Raw genomic sequence first — 26,041 nt, forward strand, 5'->3', positions numbered from 1 at the left:
GGTTGACCGCTCGTCTAGCGCTGGCCTGGGGCGATTTGCGTCGGCTGACTACACTCACACCACTACCCCCATCTGTGCCACCACCAGGTTTATAACAATATATTGACTTCCTTCTAGCTTATTAGACCTAAAAGTATCAGAGGACAAGATCACACACTGACTAAACAAGTGTATAGCCAGTTTAATCAATGGACATGACTCGTTGCATTAAACAGAGAGAAAACACGAATAAGGGGGACAAAAACTTCAAGAGATGAGCAGGCCTGACTAAAACTTCAAGTGGTGAGCAGGCCTGACAAAAACTTCAAGAGGTGAGCAGGCCTGACTAAAACTTCAAGTGGTGAGCAGGCCTGACAAAAAGTGGATAAGATCTTAACAAAGAGAAATAAACGAAAACGGTCAACGAAACGCAAAGTGTGGTGTTTCACCGTAAAGTTGATATATGACACAAGCACCACCCAGGCCATTCAAAATCGACAACGAAAGTTGGGGAGAAAGAAGCATGGGATAGAACCACACGGAGATCAAGCCTATAGGAAGGATACTGGACTGCAGATGGGGTACGTACCAGAAGCAGAGAGAAGACTGAAAGTGTTGATTACAAATGTCCAACCTGTGACGCAGATGTGTATTGGCTTATTTAGTCACATAAGAAGTTGTAAAGGGAAAACATGTCTACCGAGACGTAAAATGCCACAGAACACGCACAAAACAAAAGCTAGAATTTTAGTTCAAGAAAAATATTTTAAGAAGAGACTGCCCAAGGTCGAATGCTACACATTGTAAAGTCTATGTGCGAGTTTCTAATGTAACCAAGACTAAAGGTGTGCGGATGGTTTGGTTGTGTAGGCTGAATGGATTCTGTCCGTCTGTCGTAGCTCATCTTATAAGGAGTGTTAAAGTTGAAGAAGGGAGAACAAGCGAGAGACGTGTGACTGAAAGGCATAAATTTTGAATGAGTTATAGATCTTGTTTACATCTAGAGTGAAGCGAGTGTATTTTTATAGATAAAAGTTATTTTCAACTTTCTTTCAAAATAAGTCAGTTCATTTTTATTTCACATTAAGAATATAATACGCCTACAGAGATAAATGAGAAATATTTTTTTTTTAAACTCAACAGACTTTGTGAGCTCTCATTTAATTATAAAACGAACAAGTAAAATAGATAAAATAATTATTTTTTTTAAATCTACTACTGAGTGAAATTACAGCAATTATTTTGAATCAATCATGTAATTAATTTTTAATAATGTATTCTTATTATAATAAATTTGTGTGATTGGAAATTATTAATAGTTTTTTGTTTAGAGCATTTACGTGCTGAGTGGGTAATGGCCAAACAGATGGGGGAAGGGAGTATCTGTGAGATTTCCTGTCTTTTCAAAAGCTTTTTTTTTTGCATGAGTTTGAATTTTAAATCAGGTTCTCTTGCCTCCATGACGGAAGGTTGACATGCTAGCCACTGAGCTATTGAAGTACTTATAAAAATACAATGTTTTATAGACTATGGCTAGTTTAAATAGTGAACGATATAATCCTCTACAAAAGGCCTATCACCTTAAGCTCAGTACATTTCTAAATTAATTAAATAATCATGAATAATTGATTAACTAAGTGGTTAATTTTAGAAATAATTCATTTGTTGTAATGGACAATGAATAATTGTGCAAAGTTGCAACTTAATCCAATAATGGGAAGTGGGAGAAATAACTTGTACAAGATTTCAAACAGACAGAATGAGTTACTGTAAGGTTTGTAAAACAAAATATGGCATTTTCCATCATACCTTGATTTGGGAAATCAGTATGTATACATTGGTCATGTAATTCATTTGTTTCTGCATTTATATATTTAATAAACAAGCTTTTTGAATGATTTAAGTTTGAATGATGAATCCATTCGAAAAAGGCAAAAAACAACCAAGAAGAAAATATTTTCTGATTTCATGTTATTTCAAAAATACAAGTGTTGTAAAATTAATTATTGTTGAACTTTAAAAATTAAATTAGCATTAGGTAGCTAATAAACTTTGGTAGCAAGCTTACAAAAAAAATATTTTTTTAAATTTATATTGAAATACATTCTTTTTGTTTTCCATGGCTATGTTAAACGTGGCAAGCATATTTTTCCCTCTTCCCACTTCTGAAAAATTAATTAAAAATTTAAGGATTAATTTTTGGAATGTTTCATTGACAGATGATGAAGAAAGAAAAACAAAAGAACTGAAAGTAAATAACTTCAAAGAAAATTTTTCAAAACATGTAAATAGAAATTTAATTTTTTTTTATATTTTTTTTTTGTAAAGTAATGAAATTTTATACATATTCTAGATTAAACTTTTCGTATTGGTTTTCTTGTGAATGTTCACTTCTTTCCATTTCTACTCAAACTGCTATGAATGTAATTATTTGTTATAACATCATGATAACATGATTATAATAGCTAATAACTTCTATAACATTTCATGCTCATGATAATCTAGCTTAAACCAATCCTAAAAAACATTGAACAAAAGATACTGGAGACAGACCAGGGAAAAATTATTTAATAAAAAAGGTCCAAAACCTAGAAACTTACTCTGATGTTACAGGTTAAGTGAGAGAGAGTCACACATACTTCAATTAAATCAAAATCCCTATTTGCAACTAAATAACTTAATTTTTTTTCCAGAAACATGTACAGGCTTTCAATATCAGTGTAGTAATATTCAAAATACAACTTTAATCACAAAATGTTAAATGATTTGACTAAAATCTACTAGCAATCCCAATTTAGTCTGAACATATCTCTTATTATACCAACAACCACTTCCTGTTTCAATCTATATTATATTTGTAAAATACCACTGACTGACCCATTGATCAAGTAATCGCTTAAACTGTCGTATGGATTGGAGTGAAATTTTGTACACAGTTTTCATTTACCTCCTAGGTGCTTGCTAAAAACTGGTTTGACTAATTCACAACTTCAACACTGCAATTCACAAAAAACTCCTAGCTTTCTATCAAATCTTTGTATTTTATTTTCGGTATCTCCCCAAAAGGCCACAGTCTATTTATAAAGTAAAATAAGAAACAGCATGTACATAATCCATTTTTCTTAGCATTTTTTTTCCTTAAGTGTACTTATTAATTCAAATATGCCTTCTGTCATTTCCACATCCTTTTAGATGCTGTTTAATTTTTTTTTTAATAATAATAACATTAAATTTTATGATTAAAGGATACAAAAAAGTAAGAACTAACAGAGATTCTATGTTTAGGTTTAAAAGCTTAAAAACGGATGCTAAAAAAGAAAAGGGTTGTCTTTTTTTCTTAAAAAAAAAAAAAAGCCCAAAAAAGTGTGACAGTGGGCGTGTGTGTGTGGGAGGGGGGTTACAGTGGAAAATCATAGAGAGTATAATAAATAATGAGAGGCTGAAGAAAAGTAATAAATCCTATGTAGGAATAACTTTTTTTGTTGTGGGTGGAGGAGCAGATAAGTAAAATTTATAGGCCCTACTAGAACTTATGGGCTACAAGCATATGTGCATGTGTCTGGAGTGCCGTTATTAAGTAAGTCTTTCTAAATAAATTCATACATCTATGTCAGAGAAATTATGATGCATAGGGTGAAAACTTAACATTGTAACAGATACATTAATTCACTGGCTAAAACATAAGTTGGGGGATCATTAAAATGTAGCCCATTTATTGTAATTTTAATAAAAAAGAGGGTAGGAACAAATCAACGGGTGTAGCAGATGTGTGCTGTTAAATTCTCCTATTAGATACAGTTTAAACATATTCCTTTATTCCAAAGATAGCATCTAAGTTCACAGTACATGTAGTAAACCAGTCCATACACACACACACACACACTATAACACCAGAGACCTAAGTCAGATGAATATATGACAATAGGCTTAACAACAATAAACTTAAATGTAAAAAGAATTTAAATAATTACAACAGTAAGCTGCTTTCCTCTGAAAACAACACTACCATTGGGTCACTGTAAAGAATAATCTGTTTGACTATTTAACTCATCAATATTTAAATGGAAAATCATGGAGCATAAAAACTTGATGAAATCACATTTCAATAACATCTATAGATGTCCTTTTTAAAGAGTGTTCACATTGTGATTAGTTTTAAATTGCATTTTTGTAATTAAAAAAAAATTGAGTTGCCATGACAACACCCACATGACATTTCTTGAAGCTCAGGACCTCATAATTTCCAAATTTCCTACAATATTTACACTCTAAACTAGTAAAGTTCATAAATACTAATGAAATCAGCTTTGTGAGTGGCAAAATCTTATGTGTACCATTGGGCACAATGTTAATTTTTGACCATTTTTGTTAGGTACAATCAGATTTTAAAAATATCAAAACTTTGTAAATGTTAATATTGTTAAACATACTGTCATAATTTATACATACATTCATGGATATCTCTAACTCTAATCATCACACTAATGGTGTACTTTAATGATGGGCTAACAATTTTTGTTTTCATATCCTTTCTTTGTAACTTTTGTTTGTGATTGTGGATACAAAGCTCGATCTGATCTAGAATAAATCAATAATGATAATCTAGACCAAGAATCCAGGAATTAAATTATTTATAATTTAAATATCTAGAATCTAGAAGATCTAGAACTAGTGAGTAGATCTAGAATCTAGTTCTAGAGGTCTAGATCTAGAATCTAGTTCTAGAGGTCTAGATCTAGATATCTAGTAGATCTACAAATAAAAAAGTACAAACTATCAATTGTCAATATGAATAATCACTGTTCTATCTTCATGTATCATCTTGTATGCAAAATTGCCAAAATATACATTAAAATTTTGATTGCCTGACATCTTATTCAATGCTGGTGACATGAAAATAACAACAACAGTCCTGCCTGACAGTAACACTGCTAGTTAAAAGGTTTTTGTTGTTTTTTCGTGTTAAAAAAACAAAACAAAACTAAGAGTCAAAATTGATTTGACTCGAGCTAGAGTAGAAGCCTAGGCCAGGCCTAGATGAGTAGATGATAGACTCTAGAATAGATCTAGATCAACAATAATGACATTAAAAGATTTGGTAATCTACTTACCAAGCTTTCTACTCTACTAGACTTATACCCTATAATTAGTATAATGTTTTCGATCTTGTAACTTTGTTAATAAAGACCTTAATAAACTTTAATAAAGGCTAAAGGGTATTTAAGGAAACCAGGAACCTTTACTTTTACGTGTAGCAGATCTGATTTTTGCCGGAAATAGGCCACACCGGATGCTGGTTTAAAAGCGAAACTAAAATTGAAATTTGATCTAGATCTAGATCATAGAATCTATATCCCATTCTCGTCTGTTTTAAGAATATTAATATTATGTTATTATGTTTAATTTTTTAACAGACTAGATATAGATCTAGATCTACTGTATCTGTATTCTGACTATGTTATGAACATTGGTGTAACAAGTCTAATAAAATTATAAATTCCAATCAATTAAAAAACAACAATTTCTTGGTAAAAAAAAAAGGATTTTAAGGGAAGTAATATAATTTTATTTACATATAGAAAAGTATTGCATTTTAAACAGAATTCTCTCTCTTGTGTTTTATATATTCATAAATAAATAAATAATGGTGCGAATTGTCTATACAGTGTATACACTATAATCTATATCTGGAAAGAAGCTAATGTCACCCCCCTATTTAAAAAAGGAGACAAATCTGATTCAGGAAAGTACAGACCAGTATCACTTACCAGCATCACTTGTAAAATCCTAGAACACATAATATGTAGAAACATTGTGTACTGCGCAGACAAACATAATGTCCTCACACCATACCAACATGGCTTTAGGAAATATAGATCATGTGAAACACAACTAATAGGACTAATTGATGATTTTTCAAAAGGTTTAGATAATAGTGAACAAATAGATGCTATCTTACTAGATTTTTCTAAGGCTTTTGACAAAGTTCACCACCATAGTTTGCTTAAAAAATTAAAATATTTCGGCATTAATGGTCCACTGCATCAGCGGATTAAAGATTTTCTGATATGGAGAGAACAAACTGTAATAATAAATGGCTCTAAATCAACACCGATAACAGTAAACTCAGGTGTGCCTCAAGAAACAGTCTTGGGTCCACTACTATTTTTAATTTACATAAATGATTTACCAAATTGCATTACTTCAGGAACAAAAGTCAGATTATTTGCAGACGATTACATAATATAAAGAACAATAAAAACAACACAAGACACAGGTATTTTACAAAGAGAATTAGATGAATTACAGAAATGGGAATCAAATTGGAGCATGTCTTTCCACCCAGAAAAATGTCAGTTGTTAAGAGTAACAAAAAAAAAAACTAAAACTAATTAATTCCACTTATCTTATTCATGGCAAACCAGTAACACAGACTAAAAACGCAAAATACCTAGGTGTTATAATAAATGAAAAACGGTCATGGAATCCACATATTGATGAAACTACAAAAAAATCAAACAAAGCATTAGGATTTATTAAAAGAAATTTCTATAAATCAAATAAGAACATAAAACAAAAATGTTATTTAACCTTGGTTAGGCCAATAATAGAATATGCATCCTCCGTTTGGGACCTCTCAACTCAAGAAAACATTAAGAAACTGGAACAGACACAAAATAGAGCAGTGAGAATCATAACAAACGAATATTCACATTTGACTAGAGTAACACCTTTAGTAAAATCACTAAATTTAGAAAGCCTTCAGGACAGAAGGCTCAAAAGTAAAGTAGCAATCATACATAAAACACTGAACCATAATCTTCAAATACAAAAACAAAATTTAATAAAATACTCTGAAAGACACAAAGATAAAGGCACATTCCTCGTCCCATATGCTAGGACAAATTTCTACAAATACTCCTTCTTCCCTAGTGCTATTAGAGCATGGAATGGGTTGCCTGAGCTAGCCAGGAAAACCAGTGACTTGGCAGAATTTAAGTCATTGGTTAATATGCATGACTAAATGCATGACGCGTAGGACGTAATCATCTACTTTTTTGAAGTAACGTCTGTATTATATAAGATAACATAAATGTGATTAGGGCAGACAACTATCCTAGCATGAATGTCTTTAATCAAAAATAGCTTTTGTCTTCATCATTTGTCATAGTGAAATGTGCCAACATTTCCTTAATTAAGCAGTGCATTTTTTTCTTGCATTCAATATGTAATGTTCGGGGTTACCCGCTTTTCTTCGCCTGCACCACGGAAAAACATCTTACACTTCAGTAACGTAAACAAAAGATTTTAAAACATTTACATCTACATACAAAATAATAATGTAAATCTAGATCCGAAATTAAGCTATCTCAGATAGAACTAAATATCAAGAAAATTCGTGTAGATTTGTCCTATTTCTAATGTAAAATGTGGTAAGAACAAAAACGCGCCGCCATGAGTTCACCTGAAACTCAAAACAATGCCATTGGAGACAATTTAAAAATCGAGTCAATAGCTGTCTTTGTACAAGTGGCCGGATTTTCTGATGTGTGTGGCGATGAAGATTACCAGAAAGATAAATCTAGATCTAGTCTCACCAGCTTACCCCATGAGCAGAAAGAGTCAGAGAGTGAGTAAAGAGGACAATAAAACAAGGGACTGGCGCATTCGTTATATTTCTCTTCCTTCGTTCACTTCTCCTGAGATAGCTTGAACAAAAATCTACAATTATATCTGTAGGTTCATTTCTCTTCCCTCGTTCACTTCTCCTTAGATAGTTCTCACAAAGTGACAGATAAAACATAAAATTGATCTGTTGGCTAATTTCTCATCTATTGTGCACTTCTCCTGTGATAGCTTTTACAGAATCACAGACCCTCCCTGTGGACTATAATCGGTCAAACACTTTTTCACAAACCCCCTGTTTTTTCTTGTTGAAATAATTAGGACATAGGCCTACACTTTTCAGAATTAGCAGAAGAGTTCTGGGCGGGATAATCATTATATAGGCCATATGCCTACATTGTGTTGTGAAATTCATCTTGATCTATTTGTATTAAATCCATTTACAATTAGTTATCTTTCAAATTAAGTCTTTCTTCTCCATTCTTACCCCGGAGTCGGGAAGAGCCACTATATCTGAAAACTAAAAACCCTATTGTTAAGGGGATAATCGTGGCTAAATTGAAGGTATTGCAACGTGTGCTCTTGTGTGTGTTTATAAAAATGAGTCTGAATCTTTGAGAAGCTTGGTCGCTTGAATTTGTCCTAGCGTGGCTTCCTATGAAGGGGATTTGAGGTTCGACACCCGACTCAAGCTGAGTTGTGTTTACTGAGCTGCCTAAAGGCAGCACGGAAAACCTTCTACCAGATGGTCTACAAATGTGATTGGACCATAGCGCTCTGAGCATGCTATAAGCATGAAAGTATCGCTATATTTTTTAATGCACAAACATTTACATCATTTTAAAAAACATGATGAAAAGGACAGCTAGTGTTTTATCCCGAAATCAGGCGAATTCGGAAATAGGGTGATAATAAAATAGGTTCAACGTCTGCTAATGATTTACAAGAAGCGTGCCCTTTCATAAAATGAAGTTAACAAAGATCTATATTTATACTTTGACTAAACTTATATTAATTCACTCTATCTGTTTGAAATGGTTTATACGTTATTCAGTCCACCTCTCTTCTTGAATTAAGTTGAAACTTAGCACAATTATTCATTGCTCATATCAAAGCATGAATCAAGCGAAAAACAAACCAGTTATTTTATCAATTAGCCAGCCCCTCGTTCATCTATCCCTCAGGACCGTTGGGGCACCACACAAGATCTGTTGACCGGCCTTCTCCATTCCTGTCTTTTGCCTTTGACAGAATCTCCCTCAATTAGCCTTGTCATAATTAATTTATTTCGTTTTATATTGAGACTGTTCTGGACATAAGCCTTGTTTAGAAAATTAGGTCGTCGGCAACAAATTTTAAACTAAAAATAGATAACTATATAAACCTTATTGTAAAAACACTTGGCTTTCTCGGTGGCTAACGCCTGCACCTGAGGAGGCTTGTGGCTCCGAGTTCGAATTCAAGTTTAACTTTTTCTTCATCGTTCTCATTAAATATTTTGGAAGGTTCAGACAAAAACTGCGCAGTGGTATCCAGATCTGACAGCTCTCCATAAAGTTTTTGTTCTATTAGGTGGGAGGCCTCTAGATACAGTATGCAGCTTTGAAGGACATAGCATTCTCTGGTGATGCTCTGCAAGGGCACATCTCACCAATGACTAGAAGGCCTATAATTTAAGTAAAAAAACTACATTGTGAGGTACCATTAGTATGAGTACATTGTCACATCTATTTAAAAAAAATGAATATTTGCAACATGTTAAAGAAAAAAAAACTCTTAAATATCCTACAGATCCCCAGAAATAAAGATAGGCCTACCAATTTGTATTAAAATCTAAGTAACTGCACAATTTGACTTTTGATTGTTTCAGATTCAGACTTGGATGACCGTGATAAAAACAACTCTCCTAAGCCAAGCGAAGCAGATGCTTCTAGTTTGGATAACAGTGCTAAAACCAACTCTCCCAAACCAAGAAAAGCAAATGCTTCTAAACTGGATGAAAATGTGCAACAAGATGAATTACAGTTCGACTCAACTCCTCATGATTCAGATACAGGAAGTGATGCTGATAGCGATCGTACACTGCTTGAAGTCCTACATTTAGGCCCCACCACATCGCTGACACAGGCTTCCTACATTATGGAAGATAACGGGTATGCCGCCTGGGGGGACTATATCGTATCTCATGGCATCTACATGGTATTCTTGTCTTTTCTGTACATTGTCCTTGTCTATGCAAGCCTGGAACTTCTATACATAATGACCAAGTAGATAGCATATTGAGCAAATATATTTCATTGGTACTCACTATTGTAAACATTAATTGCAATCATTTTTTGTGTTTAACTATTCAAAGGAAAAAAACAACAAATTATACCAACAATAACAAAAATAAAATAGAATCAATTAGAATTGTGTTTATTTTTATTTCTTCTCTGAATGTAAATGAAAATAGTTTAGCTTGAATGATGTATCATATGCATGTATATTTACAACTGTTATGTTCATTGTCTATGTACATACTATACAAGCAAATAGAAATGTCTCATGATGATCAAGGCAATTCCTTATGGTTTCTGACACACTTATTACATTTGATGGTTGCAGACACAGTTTAAATTTATCTGAATGTTACAATTTTTCAAACAGACATGATTTATATACATTTTATAAAAATAATTTCACCAAAAGAGTTATTGTTAGCCCAATAAACAATTTCCATCTAAAACTCACTATTCCGTAATAGTTGCTTAACTAGAAGTAGCTTATTTGCTATCTTTTTCATCCTTTGTTTATTAGGAGACCACATTTAAAAATGTTTGGTTTAGATACATTACAAGCAATTTACAGTTTTTATCCATATAATCCTCTGTTAAAATAAATTTTCAAAAACCAATGTTAAATTATTTTTTTTTAACTCTAACCACATCAGAATTTTAATAGCATTGTATATAATAATCAACAATTTTATAACAGTTTTTAGTTCCTACTTCAATAATTATACTCTCTTATACCTACTGAAAATATGTTAATAAAAAACAAAAACAAACAAAACTGCAGAACAAATCTAATACATCAAAGGTTCTAGAAGTTGGCTAAAAAGCATTGAAGGGATGAACTTTGACCAACTCTGGGCTACATAAGATGTGTCAGTGTAGTATAAATAAGTAAGATATCTCAGTGTAGTATAAATAAGTACTTTTAGCAATTAAATCACAACTCTTTGATAAATTTAAAAAAAATGACATTTGAACACTATGTTTCTGTAAGGTCCACATTGGCATATATTCCATCAAGCTGGGGGTGCGGTAAGAAACAGTTACACTTGCCATGATTAGGAACTATGCGGTCATAATGATTGCCATTGGTATTGCACAGGGTGATGTAGCAGCATGGACGGCTGGACAATTCTATATCTTGCAACTGACGCTCAAACACAGGCCTGAACAGAAGCCAAGAGTACTTGTCATTTGAGTGGTTTGGCGTGAGCATGTAGATGTCCCGCTGTAGCAGTGTAGCAGCAGCATAGATTTCACAAGTGGTTGCCCAACAATGATCTTCAGACATTCTTTCAACATGGCTCTGTAAAAAAAACGTACACATAAATAATAATAAAAAAAAAAATGCTACTGTGGAAGAAAATTAACATTTTTATTTTGTCCATCTACATTCAAAAATCTTATTCTAGATACCTAACTGAAAAGAATTTAATAACCTTATTTGAAGCTGATATAATACTCAATATTCAGATTTTTAGCAGAGAAGTAATGATGGTATGCAAATAGAATGTTTCACATAAAAAAAATACAAGGATTGTCTTGTCTGCAAAACTAAGAAGTTAATACAATTAATTGAGACAAAGGTCGTCTGGCTAGATGATTTTTTTCAGTGAAAACCAGTGGCATAGAAAAAATGCTTTAAAAGTTCAGACATCATTAAAAACAAAAAGATCACCTACCTGAACATCTTCACCATCAACAAACTGTGCAAATTTCTCTTTGTTAGTAGCAATAATGTCAACAATGAGAGTTCTGACAGCTTTGTGATAAACATCAGACCCATACATCAGTTTGCTCAGAGCTCTGAAGAAGCAGTTGCCATCTCCTTTCACATAGTCTACTAGTCTTTCTTCCTTGTCCAGCTGTCTTTTAAGGATACTATAAATGGGGTAGCTAGGAGTAGGCTGAACAAAACATTTAGTACTTTCAGCATTATCACTGACATCAGTGCAGAAGTCTGATTCATCGTGACATTCTAGCACAACAGGACAGGGTGGGTTGTCTTCAATGTTTTTCAAACAAGCATCTTTGAAATCATTTGTGCTCTTAACCGAGACTTTAGATGGGCTGGAGCTTTTACTGTTTATGTCACTCAGCTGTGGAGACACAAGGTTTTTGACTCCTACCACAGGTAGTAAACAATCCTTGGTAAAATATGGGCGATTATTTTGGTTGAATACTCTGCTGACATTATCAGACAGATTAGGTTCATCATCAATTATTATTGGAGAATATGATCGTGGTAGGCACTCCTCAGCACCATCAATTACTATAAATGTTTGTGAAACTGCTTTTGAAGAAGCAGGGATGTCTGTTTTAGATTTGCTTTTTTCTACAACAGAAGGACTTTTTTCAAAAATAATAGGTATACCAGTTACTACAGAAGTCCTAGGGGAATCCAACAGAGAACGTCTGGCGAATGGTTGAGATTTAGGGCTATGTGGTTCTAAACTCAATCTAGATCTGGTTCTTTCAGGTGACAAAATATTCTGGTGCAAGATGGAATCCCAGATTGCCTGCTGTTCAAAGTTAAACATATCTGAAATAGTAAACAAACAGTAATTAGCACTTTCAAATGTTTTCATACATTATGATACATGTCACAGCTTTAGTGTAAATAGGGGGTTGTTCACTAATATTCTTTTATTACTATCAATGACATTAACAAAGGCTATTTAATTAGCATTGAGCTGTTAGACTTGTGAGGCTGTGCTACATTTTGTACACTATTAGATATTATTACTATTTTACTACATATAACTAATGCACTACAAATATAAAAATGACAAAATTGATAGGCTACTAAAGCAAAAAATATGCTAAAACAATTAACAAACACAGTGATAAGCACAACCCTGCTCTCCTCTCTTATTCTGTCTCTCCAACAGTAGAGGCAGGCAAAACTTGCGTTGATGGCCTGGTTGTGGAGTCAGTTATAAACAGAGAAAGAAGCTATCAAGAGTGGGAAAAGTAACACTGACCTGTCTATCTTAAGTTGGTGTAAAAAGAAACTGATACCAAAAAAAAAAATGAAGATAATAACATTTTACATGTAAAATTTGTGGCAGCTGGGCTTAGCCTGTTCGTTAGACAGAAATGACTACAAAACTAGAACTGAAAAAAAAAAACATATCTAGATCTATAATATATAGTAATTATAATAATAAATATTAATATTTCTAGATCTAGACTAGTAGTTACTACAATACTCAATACTACTTTTACTAGTCTAGTATTACTAGATCTAGTTAATCTAGTAATATGAATATTTAAATTTGAATAATTTTTCTAGTATTACCTTGGCTTTCTCCCAGAGAAATGATATCTCTGTAATCTTTTGGTGAGTAGATCCTATTATGATCCAGGTTAAAGTTATGGCTGTTATTAAAACTCGACTTTGACAACCTTGACAGACTTGAAATTGAAAGAGGATTCAATGCACGCAAAATGAAATCTTCAAACTCAGATCTCTGAGTACGAACCATTTTCTTTTATCGATACACTTTATTCTTGTTTTTCTTCTCTGTAACAAATGACACTGAGAAGATAATAATAACTTTTAGATCTATACTAAGATGATACTGTGATTAAGAAGTGTTAGTTCGTGACTCAATGCTTATTTTTAAAGTCTGTCACAAACTAGTCTACTGTGTTGACATAACTCTTAGATCAACAAGTTTAAGGATGGTGCAAATAACTAAAACATTAGTAAGCGGAAACAGCATTAAATAAGCTTTCAGCTGACTCGAGAAAATTCGAGAAATTCCGCAGAGAATGAAGAATGTTTATATCATGGTGCAATTTCATTGGTTAATATTAATAATGGTTGTTGCTCAGGGTTTTCTTGTCTAGGTTTTTCTCTCCAGATCTAAGTTTGTTTGCAAGCCATGTTACATGCAAGGTATATATTAGCTTGCCTATAAGTGCTGGTTTCCTAATATAGATTATATCAACCGTAATGGAGACAGATAAAACGGGCTGATTAAACATGGTCTCTTTGCTTGTAAACCCATTAATCAAGTTCTAGGGTTCTAAAGGTTAACATTGAGGAAAATTTCGACTCTCTCATCAGGTGATGCCCACATGCATCTACCAGAAACCCCTTCGTACGATACTGCCCTAGACAGCTAAGATGAGTTAATTAAAAAAATGTTTTGTATTCAAAGCAACATAGCTCTTTTATCATACGTCAATCGAAACTAATTAGTATCGCTAAAAATGGAGAACTAGATATAGTAATTGCCATAGTTTGTGAAGACGTCTCCTGTTTGGAACTTTTTTTTTTCTTCAAAAAATTTTAAACTTCATCTGTCCTTAATCCAGAAGAAACTAATAGTAAATAGAATAAATGAGAACTGGACAAGCTCTCATCTGAATCACAAGAAAGATGACGACTATTGTAAGCTAGCCCGACAAGATCAACGCCTAATCTTTCGGCTCAAAACCGGACACAACAAAATGAGACAACCAGTGAAATCTTTCCATGTAGAGTGTCACCAGAGAAGGCTCACCATGTCCTTCAAAACTGCATTCTTTAACAAGAGGCCCGAATAAGACACTGGTCCCAAAACACCCCTTTAGAAAGAAAACTATATGGAGAGTTCCCTGATTTTGGGAAACCACTGCGCAGTTAATCACGCAAGTATTGGTCTAGTCATATGAACTCTCCAACATAAAATTGAGAATGAAGAAGAAAAAGAAGAATCTGTCCTTACAATAAAGCCAAATCCTCCGCTTCATCCTGCCGCGACACATTTACATTTTCATTTAAAGGAAGGAAAGAAAAATAACATTTAACTTATGAAGGGCGCCATTTTTTTGGGGGGTTTACATTTGTTTGTTTACGTTTTATTTTTTGAAGAGAAAAAAAATTTGGTTCTTTTCAGTACGTCAAAATAAGAATAGAATAACATACTAGATTGATTTTATCCACACGAAAGGATTAAAAGAAAAGAAATTGAATTAAAATTAAGAAGAATTATGAAGTTTTACAATTTAAAAAAAATCCTCATCAGAAAAAAGTGTTCTTTACAATATGGCGAAATAAAAATCACACACTACATTCACACAACTATTGTTTTAATAACTCAACTTTCTAATATGGCGAAATAAAAATCACACACTACATTCACACAACTATTGTTTTAATAACTCAAATCAGTTCAAGTATTAAATTTAGAAACAAACAAAAAATGTGCGCGCAGGCTGCATACCTATGTAAGTAAACAAAGAAATCGAAATATTTGCGTTATTCAAAAATATTTGACTACTAGATACTTGATGTTTGTTTGTATTTATCCCACTTCCAAGACATTGTAATTCGAACCTAGACAAGGATGCGCTGATAATGCTCTCCCCACACATAAAACCAACACACAAGGCGTGAAATTTGATTAACACGCATGCTGTTATCTATGCACCGAATGATCCTTTACACTTTCCATGGAGATATTTACACAACTTGAGGTTGGTGATACAGTATTATTTAACTGGGGGTGCAGGATAAATTCAAATGTTGAGTAACACATTTCCTCCCTATTTTATCTCTCTCTCTCTCTCTCTCTCTCTCTCTCTCTCTCTATATATATATATATATATATATATATATATATATATATATCATGGGCGTAGCCAGGATTTTTTTTCGGGGGGGGGGGTTGCCCCCCCCCCCGGCGAATTTAAAAAAAAATATGTATATATGTGTGTGTGTGTGTACATAATCTTTATTACATTCTGATCCATCATTCTTTCGGAAGACGTTTATTGTGCCCTAGAATAGGTTCTTCCTGGAGTTAGTGGAAAAATTGTAGACTCCCGCCATTGCCAGCAAGGGGGTCTGGGGGAGTGCTAAGAGCTCCCCCAGCGCGGGGCGAAGCCCCGCCGCCAAGCACTATTTCTGGTATTGAAAGCCAACAAAATGCATATTCTGAGGTATCTACGGTGCATTTTCCTGCTATTGAAAGTTTTATTTCAAAAACCTAATCTGCTATTCTTACTGACTTTTAGACCCTACCGCGCCGTTCGGAACATTTGGCGGCAGGCTGTTTCCAAATAAATCTGTCACTGGTAATGTCTGAAGCCTCTTCCCACTTGCTCTGAGGACCTTCATGAATGTGTGGCGACAAGTTGTACTAGGATGTCATCGCAACTTTTCTTATAGGGTAATTCATTTTGTCGGAGAACATGTCCCGCAAACCTCATGCGACGCTCTGTCACAATCTTACTAAGGTGTCAACTCCCAGTTCGGCATAGGATTTCCTTTATTTAGACCCGATCTCTATAACTGACTCCTAAGAGCTGTCTTAGCTATCTTTGTTGAGCCACATTTAGTTTTTTTCAATTTTGGCAGATGACTATTCACTGCACTTTATTAATGGAGCCCCGCCACTGGTGAAATGTGTAACCTCTCTTGAAAACGCACTTGGAATTAAGTGACTGTAGTTTGCTTTAGATTTTATGTCGAAAAGAGAAGTTTCATCGTCAAAATCATCTGTTTGGGGGTTTTAAACTAAAAAATCTCAGGAGTTTTTTTTTTTTTTTTTTTTAAATTCAAATCCCCATTTAGCTACGGTCATAGAATTTAGTAACTGTAGTTTGCTCTAGAATAATATTGAAGATAGAGGTTTTCCACCTCAAAACGCTCTGTAGGGGGATTTTAAACTCAAAACTATCTGGAAGGGTATTAAACTTTTTTAAAAAGCCATTTGTAGGAGAGGGATTAAAACTCAAAACCCCCAATTAGCTTGGCTATGCTCAAATAATTTTAGTGTGTAATTTGCTTTTTTTTTTATATTGAAGAGGTATTTTTTAGCATCAAACCCCTCTGAAAGGGAGTTTAAACCCCTTTTGGCAACGCTCATAGCATTTTGAGTGTTGCCTTTTGCTTTTAATATACATTGAAGATGTATTTTTTAGCTTCAAACCCCGCTTGCGGGGAGTTTAAACTCAAAACCCCTTTGACTACACTCATAACATTTAGAATGTTTAGTTTGCTTTGTTTTTAATATTAAAGAGGTATTTTTTACGCTCAAACCCCGCTGAAGCGTTGTTTAAACTCAAAAATGAGTCAAAACCCATTTTGCTACACTCATAACATTTTGAGTGCGTAATTTGCTTTTTTTTATACCGGGTATTGAAGAGATATTTTTTTTAACTTAAACCCTACTTAAAAGGGGGGGGGGAGGTAAACTCAAAACCTCTTTGGATACGCTCATAGAATTCTGAGTTTGTAATTTGCTTTTTTTTATATTGAAGAGGGGGTTAATCGTAAATTTTGGAGAGGGGTTTTACAATCAAAATCTTTCTTAACTGTGCTCTTGGAATTAGGGGATTGTCGTTTGCATTTTTTTGTTGTTTTGTTTTATAGAAGAGGGGGATTTAACTGCAAAAACCCCTGGTAGGGGGTTTTAAACTCAACCCCCCCCCCCGGTAGGGTTTTTTAAACTCGAACCCCCCTGGAAAGGGGTTTTAAACTCAAACCCCCCCTGGTAGGGGTTTTTAAATAGAAAACCCCCTTGGCTGTGCTGTGGCAAGTGATGGTTTAGTATTAAAATCTCACCTAATATAAACAAAATCAAAGCAAAAAATCAGTCACTAAGTTCCGACCCCAGGGGGGGGGGATTTCATTTCGGGGGGGGGGGTTGAACCCCAAGAACCCCCCCCCCTGGCTACGCCCATGATATATATATATTTGTCAAGTTTACATAAGTAGTAAGCGTCATTAACAATTGAAATTAAAGAAATTTATTTTAAAAAATATTAAGACACTAAGGCTGTGGTGTTAATATCAAAATTCAAGCGTAGTTGGTAGAGTGGTTATCAAAAACTTCCAAAATGGTAATTTTCTAATACATCATACAAAAAAGTCATTGTACCATAAGGATTGATTTGTTATATAACTGTGTTGTAATCTGCATGCTAAATATAGAAATATTTAAAACTGATCAAAATTCATGGGTGCAGTTAGAAATCAAAGATCGACTTGATTCAAGTTTGTAGATATCTCAATAATCAGATTAGTGACTGTCATGAGAGAGAATCTACGTCTCTTGTACTTTCAAATTTGCGACTGTCATGAGAGTGGAGATTACGTCTCTTGTGCTTTTGGATATGTGACTGCCACGAAGGTGGAGACTACATCTCTTGGCCTCAAGATTTGTGACGTCTCTATAGACTTTCAGGCCTCATATGTCGAAAAACAACTTGGACAGGCTCAAACTTATGGTATAAAACATTTTTCAATTCAAAGACTTCATTTGACCTACCCAAAAAACCTCACTTTGACCTACCCGAGATCGGCGAGTCCCACTTTGACCTGCCCAACATTGACCTACCCAAGAGCCTGACTTTGACTTACCCAAGAGTCCCACTTTGACCTACCCAAGAGCCCCAATTTGACTTGTCCGAGAGACCAACTTTGACCTACCCAAGAGCCCCACTTTGACCTGCCCGAGAGACCCACTTTGACCTACCCGAGAGCGAAGAGCCCCACTTTGACCTACTCAAGAGCCCCACTTTGACATACCCGAGAGACCCCCTTCGACCTAATTGAGAGCGGAGAGCCCCACTTTGACTTACTCAAGAGCCCCACTTGACATACCCGAGAGCCCCACTTTGACCTACCCGAGAGCGGAGAGCCCCACTTTGACCTACTCAAGAGCCCCACTTTGACATACCAGAGAGACCCCCTTTGACCTAATCGAGAGCGAAGAGCCCCACTGACCTACTAAAGAGCCCCACTTGACATACCCGAGAGCCCCACTTTGACCTACCTGAGAGCGGAGAGCCCCACTTTGACCTACTCAAGAGCCCCAATTTGACTTTTCCGAGAGACCTACTTTGACCTACCCAAGAGCCCCACTTTGACCTACCCAAGAGCCCCAATTTGACTTGTCCGAGAGACCCACTTTGACATACCAGAGAGACCCCCTTGACCTACCCGAGAGCGGAGAGACCCACTTTGACCTACTCAAGATCCCCACTTTGACATACCCGAGAGCCCCACTTTGATTTACCACAGAGCCCCACTTTGACTTACCATAGAGCCTCACTTTGCCTCCCAGTTTGAAAACAGAATTAGGCTACATTTTAATTCGTTTCCGCTCCAGGATATAAAAATAAATTATCAAAAGCCAAAGATGTCAACAGTAAGCCAACGTTATCAATGCTGGTCACCTTCAAACCAAGAGAGTAATGACCTCTCAGTCTAGTTAGCGTGATATCAACAGTCACCACGTCCTCCCCTGTGTAATGTGCGAGATACAAGCGAGGGATACTCAAGATATCAACACTGACATTTGGCCCACTGTGTTCTATATAATCATTACATGATATGACATAGGGGCTATTGTGAAAGTCTGTGTAAGCTCATGTAAGGAGACGGCACAGTGGTAGATCGTTGGTAAGTTAGGTTTTGCTTACACCTGTGATATGTATGTACTAGATATAGAATGTGTGCGTATTCGTGTGTAGTTATATTACAAAGCCTCTGTTCAATTATGTAAAACTACAACACAAGCTACTGGCATTTCACATACGTATGGGTTGCCTGAATCAGCCAAGAAAACCAATGACGTTGGCCTAGCAGAATTTAAGTCACTAATTATTATGAATGTGATGGATAAGCGTAGGACGTAGTCTTCTGTAATGAAGTACCGTCTCTAATTTATAAGATGTATTGTATAAGATAAGAGTTAGGTAAAATTTAGAGAACTTTCAATCGCAAACAAGGCCTTAGAGTGGTGTCCGTGTCATCTGTCTATGTAATGATGTTGTCAGCGTGAAGTCTTGACAATAACTGACAGTCTATTCTATAGTGTTACTCTATTTCTAAACTAGTCAGCGTGAAGTCTTGACAATAACGGACAGTCTATTCTATAGTGTTACTCTATTCCCAAACTAGTCACGTGATACTTTCTGCCGCGTTCAAAATCTGTCAGTATCGGTGCGTCGCCTAATTCTGAGTACTTAACAGTAAGCCAAAGTTGATACATTTTAAAATAAACACTTACCAGACGAAGGCTACGTTCAAAATATATGTTCCAAACTTAAAACCTATTTTGTGTGTGTGTGTGTGTATTTTACTGTTCAAATTAAATGTCAAATATGCAATCCTTCTAAAACCTTTATTTAAAAAAAAAATAGTTTGAGATCGAAAGGTTCATATGTGGGGCTGTTTTATCATGTAAAAATGTCATCGTTCAAGGGAATAAATTCAAATCCCATTTCATTGTGGTACACAGTGACTCAATTAAACAACAACTTGTCTTCGTCTTATCGGTTGACTTTTGATGATATGGAGACTTTGTAACCTGTTCTAATCAAACTTCATTGTTATTTATGGTATTGGTGTAACTTATGGTGATCATACAAAACTTAAACAATGCATGTTTGATAGAATCACAGTAATGGGTTAATATATTATATTTTATCAAACGAAAAGATCATGTGGATAATACAATCTCAAAAAATGACAATTTATAGGTAAAGAGGAAAAAAAACCCTCTTAATAATTTAATAATTTGTAAACAGACAAAATGGCTAGAGTTTTATATTCATTACAGATATAAACACAAACACTTACATAAAAACACAAGCAATGATAAGTGTAATCATCATCTCGCCTATTGATCTCAAGGTCTGAAGGGGAATTTACTTCACTTGTTTACATGACACTGACAAAGGAAAAAGACTTAAGAAGCATTTCAGATTCCATGGTTACTACAAGATGTAAACATACTGTTATGTTTTCCGAACGAATGCAATCTGCACTAACTGAAGAGATTTCGCATTTTCTATGCTCAACACCATAATAACATAACAGCAAAATAATAACAAGGTTACAAAGACAGTTTACGTGAAAACTATAGCGAATGAATTAATTGTTAAAGTGTTCATAGCATCGTTCAGGTTGTGGGTGTGGTTGTGTGTTATTAGCGCAGTGGCTTTTTAGTGTCTCTCAATTCCTGCCAGTTAGTTCGAAGTTTTCAGAATGAATACTTTCACCATTAAATTTCTACACAATAGCCGTCTTTGTCTCCCAAGATGATAGTGCCTATTGTAAAATTTAGAATGTACGCAATCAGGGCCGGATTTAATTATGTGGCGGCCCCGGGACCAAATTTTTGTGTAGGCCTCTACACTTTTTTGAAAGTTTTCATAAAAATCCACTTCTGGTGAAAATACTTATATCCCAAAACATGCTATAGTTTTGAAAAAAGAAATAGAGTTTTTGTTAATGGAATTGAACTTTCCTTAGAAAAAATATTTAATATGTATATTTTAGTTTTAAAAAGTGTATATTTTTGTGTTTGTGGAGGGTAACGCCCTTGGTAGACGCACTGCCGTACACCCAGAGCTGTATCTACTTATACTTTTGTACAAGCGTACATTTCTTAATCACGCCATTTTTTTGACAGCCGTAAAATGGAACAAAATGTTAAAAAAAAACCTTCATAAGTTTGTGACCCTTCGAAATTAGTATATATTATGATCTCCTTTGTGTATTCCCCTGTTCTTGTGGGGGCCCCGTGGCTCCGCCGGCCCTCCCTTCAATCCAGCCCAGTATGCAATCATTGTTCAATGACATGTTTAAAAAACTATGCATTGTTCCATGAAATGAAATGACATGGTGCTAATCATTGTGCAAGCCAATATAGTTCATTTATAGACTCATTTCATGAGGTTATTTTGGTTGCTCCTCTTGGATTTGGAAACATAATTGTAGCACGTTTTGTTATTTGTATAATCTCTCTCTTTGGTATCCTCTCCCTTGTTTAGTGTCACTTCCCAGCCTACCCTGAACTACATTAATTAACATGAAACAGTCGAGTAGGTTGGCAATGAGAAATTCTGGTATAGACAAGTTGAACAAATAATGTCTGAGTCAGTAGATAGATTCTAGATTTAGTCTCAGGGCAAGTTGACATTTGCCAATACTAAACATATTTTTCAAAACCTCTTGGCTAATTTCATTTTGTACCTAGCTTGTAATAAAAAAAAAAAATGACCACCATAAAGCATAAAGCTCACACTCATTTTTTTACGACCTTGATTTTTGAAGTCTTCTTTTTACCAAAGTATTTTATTTAGACTCCGGATGGGATTATTTCCCCTTGTTCACCGTTTAGTAAAAATAAAAATTTCAAACAATGTTCACGTACATTTTTTTCATGACTCCTCCCTCCCCTTTTTTCTTTCTCTTTTTTTTCTTTATTCTTACAACTTTAGTTAGAGGAAGAAAAAAAACAACTTCCTGCGTGCAAAGTGAAAGGGACAGAAGCACTGCCAGACTATTGCAAGTGGTTGGTTATCTCCCCTCGTTATGTCCCTCCTCTCCCCCCCCCCCCCCTCTCCTCACCATCTAACACCCAGCCGTCGTTGTCTGGCCGTCTTCGCAGGCGGTTAGAGAGCAGGGTGACAGTCTGGCATTGCTTAACTCTGCCGTTGATGTGAGTAACTGGATCTCAGAGTACCTGGCTTAAGTTTTTTCCCCCTTTCTGTCTTTCCACTTGAGTGTATTTGTGTCAAGGGATGAGTCAACATGAGGTGAGTCATTTTGACTTTTTTTTTTCTAAACCAACGCGCTCACGTTCATTCATAGCTGAACCTTTCCGCTTGCAGCATCGATTAGACACTTAGACAATAGCTCGCCTCAAAAATTCATTTTTACACTCCAAGTTTAATTCTATAACAACAATAGTGTATCTCTACATTACAGCTCTATGGAGAACCATTTTTTGCTTGCAGACCCTTTAAAATATATATGTATCGCCTTTAAATATTGATTGAGTCTGTAATCGATCTTTCAAAGTTGGAGGCAAAACAAAGAAAGTCTTTTTCTTTTGGGTGGGAACTGTTTTCACTAGAGATTGATACACACACGTGCAGTAATCGGGTTTACCCGACTTCTCGTCTTTGCATGTTGTGTTTTAGTGTTGATGGCGGTCTAGAGGGTTCGTATGATAGAACTATATAATAGATAACGTATTTTCTCTGGAATGTACTTGGTTTACTTGTGTTCCACATCGGATTATCTGTATACATGTTCAGTGAAGCAATTTACTTTTATATTTGTTAGATTCATTGTGTCAAACAGAGCTATTGGACTCATTAAATTGTGTGTTGTATAGTCTGACTGAGTTGACCTTAACTCTATATGAGGCCTAGGGCGAATGTCGACAGGAATCGTAAGTGTATGCTCACTGGTTTGCCCGCCTTTAATTCTGCACCTATAGGCCTTAGGCCTAATACTTTTAAACGTACGTAATTCCTTATGCAGATGACCGTATGACCGTTTGATTTATTTAGAATTGTACCTGTTCCTATATAGATGTAGTGACTTTTGAGCAACTTCCAAAATAGTAATTACTACCTTTTGCCTCTGAAACAGTAGCTTTAAGTATATTTCGTATTCAGAGCAAGCTTAATTCTCAAACAAAAAACAAAAAGGCCATTTGGCTGTAGTCTTATTGCAAACTCTTCAGAAAAAAATAATCAATTTGATGTTCGGAGTCAGTGCAACTTTTTTGACAACGCCTTTACTTTTGGGGCATCATTGGAGAACTTGTATTGCTTAATGTACCTCTGATATTGCTCTGTCATTGACCTATTTAATCGTGACTTCTTTTACAAAACTGTTTGTTTCTAGAGGTTTGTTTTTCTTCTTTTTCCCCACTTGATGAGCTCCTATATCCAAACCTCTACACAGAGCTACACAATACAAATTACACAATGATGTCATGCATTCTCTTAGCATAATTAGTGAATGCATTTAATTAACAAGGCTGACTGTTAATTTCTCATCTAATCATACTCGACCTTCTTCTCTGCCTGAGGTGGTTTGTGTCAATGAGTTGTACAATAAATCGGCTAGCAGAAGTCACATAGTAACATAATAACATAGTCACATGATCACATAGTCACATGATCACATAGCCAAAGTCTTATCCTGAGGTAAAAATTCTAACATTGGACTTTTTACAAAGCTTATTTCAACTCACTCTGTCTGTCTGCCTGTCTGGTACACATTTTGAACACGTTATTTCTCTATTATTATCATATCATATAGGCCAATTAATAACTACTTTTAATTAAACAAGAAACGCCAAGGTCATAAATTTAAAATTCGAAAAACTATAAGGTGAATTTTTTTTCAAAAACTATCTAGAGATCTTGGCTTTAATTACCTAAATATGCAGATATCTGATTTTCATTATATAGATTATAGCGACTACGCCCAATGTATATTTTTAAACAATGTTGCTCTTCGGAATGGAAGCCACCATTCAAAACTATTTTTATATGATTATATGTTCTGGTAATTTGGAAGTCGATAGTCAAGAATGAGACTGAGTATCTCGTGCTTCAGTCCTGGCTCTGTTGTTTGGTATTTCCCCAGAAGTTGATGAATTCTTCGGATCCAGTCACACTGGATGGACCTCTTGCATGCAATGCCCTCGTCAACCTTTGACTACAGACATATTGTTTATCTCTATACTAGTTAGATTGTCTGCGCACACTCTACTTTCTATATTTTCTAAATCTTATTACAAAGCTTGAATTAACTCATTGGTCTGTCTGGGTGGATAGTTATAATTTTTTTCTCCACTTCCCGTTCTCGGATCAAGTTGACATTTTGTACATTTATTCATTGTCGATGACAACACATGGATCAATAAAAAAGTGGTAATTTATTTATTAAACTTACAATATTGAGAGATATAGCAGCGATTGAACGGTGCTCTCCCTTCACTCGATAGAATTTTGTTTTAAAAACAATTTATTTGCTATATTTTACTTGTTATCTAATACATACTTTAGAGAAAGGCTCTGTCTGCTCCGTAACAAACTTTGGTGTTTCTGACTTCATACATCTTAAGAAAACTACAGTACTTTCACTGATGACTGTGTAATTGTTAAGCTGATCAACACATTCATCGGTTTTTGGAACTAACACATTCAAATATCTACTAGCTAGAAAAGGATAATAATTGAATACAGTGGTCAACATCATTGGAAAGTCTGATAATCTTTAAAGTGTAATAATCATACTGACATTTGTACGGCATGGTCCATCTTGAAAATCGTGATGAAATGGTGGAGTTGTATCAAGATGTTGATGAAATGGTGGAGTTGTATCAAGATTTTGATGAAATGGTGGAGTTGTATCAAGATTTTGATGAAATGGTGGAGTTGTATCAAGATGTTGATGAAATGGTGGAGTTGTATCAAGATTTTGATGAAATGGTGGAGTTGTATCAAGATTTTGATGAAATGGTGGAGTTGTATCAAGATTTTGATGAAATGGTGGAGTTGTATCAAGATTTTGATGAAATGGTGGAGTTGTATCAAGATGTTGATGAAATTGTGGGGTTGTATCAAGATGTTGATGAAATGGTGGAGTTGTATCAAGATTTTGATGAAATGGTGGAGTTGTATCAAGATGTTGATGAAATTGTGGGGTTGTATCAAGATTTTGATGAAATGGTGGAGTTGTATCAAGATTTTGATGAAATGGTGGAGTTGTATCAAGATGTTGATGAAATTGTGGGGTTGAATCAAGATGTTGATGAAATGGTGGAGCTCTATCAAGATGTTGATGAAAGGGTGGAGTTGTATCAAGATTTTGATGAAATGGTGGAGTTGTATCAAGATGTTGATGAAATTGTGGGGTTGAATCAAGATGTTGATGAAATGGTGGAGTTGTATCAAGATGTTGATGAAATTGTGGGGTTGAATCAAGATGTTGATGAAATTGTGGGGTTGAATCAAGATATTGATGAAATGATGGAGTTGTATCAAGATTTTGATGAAATGGTGGAGTTGTATCAAGATGTTGATGAAATTGTGGGGTTGAATCAAGATGTTGATGAAATGGTGGAGCTCTATAAAGATGTTGATGAAAGGGTGGAGTTGTATCAAGATGTTGATGAAATGGTGGAGATTTATCAAGATGTTGATGAAATGGTGGAGCTCTATTAAGATGTTGATGAAATGGTGGAGCTCTATCAAGATGTTGATGAAATGGTGGAGCTGTATCAAGATGTTGATGAAATGGTGGAGTTGTATCAAGATGTTGATGAAATGGTGGAGCTCTATCAAGATGTTGATGAAATGGTGGAGCTCTATCAAGATGTTGATGAAATGGTGGAGCTCTA

The 26,041-nt window shown here is 34.9% G+C and overlaps 4 protein-coding genes across 13 annotated transcripts in view; 2 read left to right on the plus strand and 2 right to left on the minus strand.

The window, feature by feature from the left end:
• LOC106078375 (zinc finger CCCH domain-containing protein 10-like) overlaps positions 1 to 5,262 on the minus strand; it is a 104,141-nt gene extending 98,879 nt beyond the window's left edge. For 6 of the 8 annotated variants that reach the window (XR_008778785.1, XR_008778789.1, XR_008778792.1 and 3 more), the window contains exon 1: positions 5,091 to 5,262. The gene's annotated coding sequence lies outside the window, so the exon portion shown is untranslated. Of the gene's footprint in view, positions 1 to 2,926; positions 3,054 to 4,428; positions 4,558 to 5,090 lie in introns of all 8 variants that reach the window. The other 2 variants (XM_056034555.1, XM_056034539.1) reach the window with 2 other exon arrangements.
• A 2,017-nt stretch (positions 5,263 to 7,279) lies between these two features.
• LOC106078377 (uncharacterized) lies at positions 7,280 to 10,017 on the plus strand. Its single transcript, XM_013239237.2, has 2 exons — positions 7,280 to 7,609; positions 9,476 to 10,017. Exons 1-2 carry the CDS (start codon positions 7,435 to 7,437, stop codon positions 9,874 to 9,876), a joined length of 576 nt encoding a protein of 191 aa, XP_013094691.1. The 5' UTR covers positions 7,280 to 7,434; the 3' UTR covers positions 9,877 to 10,017.
• LOC106078374 (uncharacterized) lies at positions 10,003 to 13,638 on the minus strand. The gene is made up of 3 exons (XM_013239230.2): positions 13,183 to 13,638; positions 11,564 to 12,423; positions 10,003 to 11,187 (listed from the first exon to the last, which is right to left on the minus strand). The coding sequence occupies exons 1-3, from the start codon at positions 13,367 to 13,369 to the stop codon at positions 10,861 to 10,863; spliced, it is 1,374 nt and encodes a 457-aa protein (XP_013094684.2). The 5' UTR covers positions 13,370 to 13,638; the 3' UTR covers positions 10,003 to 10,860.
• Positions 13,639 to 19,087: 5,449 nt separating this feature from the next.
• The window catches only part of LOC106078379 (uncharacterized), a 48,267-nt gene continuing 41,313 nt past the window's right edge, over positions 19,088 to 26,041 (plus strand). The window contains exon 1 of one of the 3 annotated variants that reach the window (XM_013239240.2): positions 19,088 to 19,284. The gene's annotated coding sequence lies outside the window, so the exon portion shown is untranslated. Of the gene's footprint in view, positions 19,285 to 22,278; positions 22,431 to 22,737; positions 22,838 to 26,041 lie in introns of those variants that run through there. The other 2 variants (XM_056034626.1, XM_056034634.1) reach the window with 2 other exon arrangements.

The sequence above is a fragment of the Biomphalaria glabrata genome, chromosome 1 (genome assembly GCF_947242115.1).
Source record: "Biomphalaria glabrata chromosome 1, xgBioGlab47.1, whole genome shotgun sequence".
Taxonomy (NCBI): Eukaryota; Metazoa; Mollusca; class Gastropoda; family Planorbidae; genus Biomphalaria; species Biomphalaria glabrata.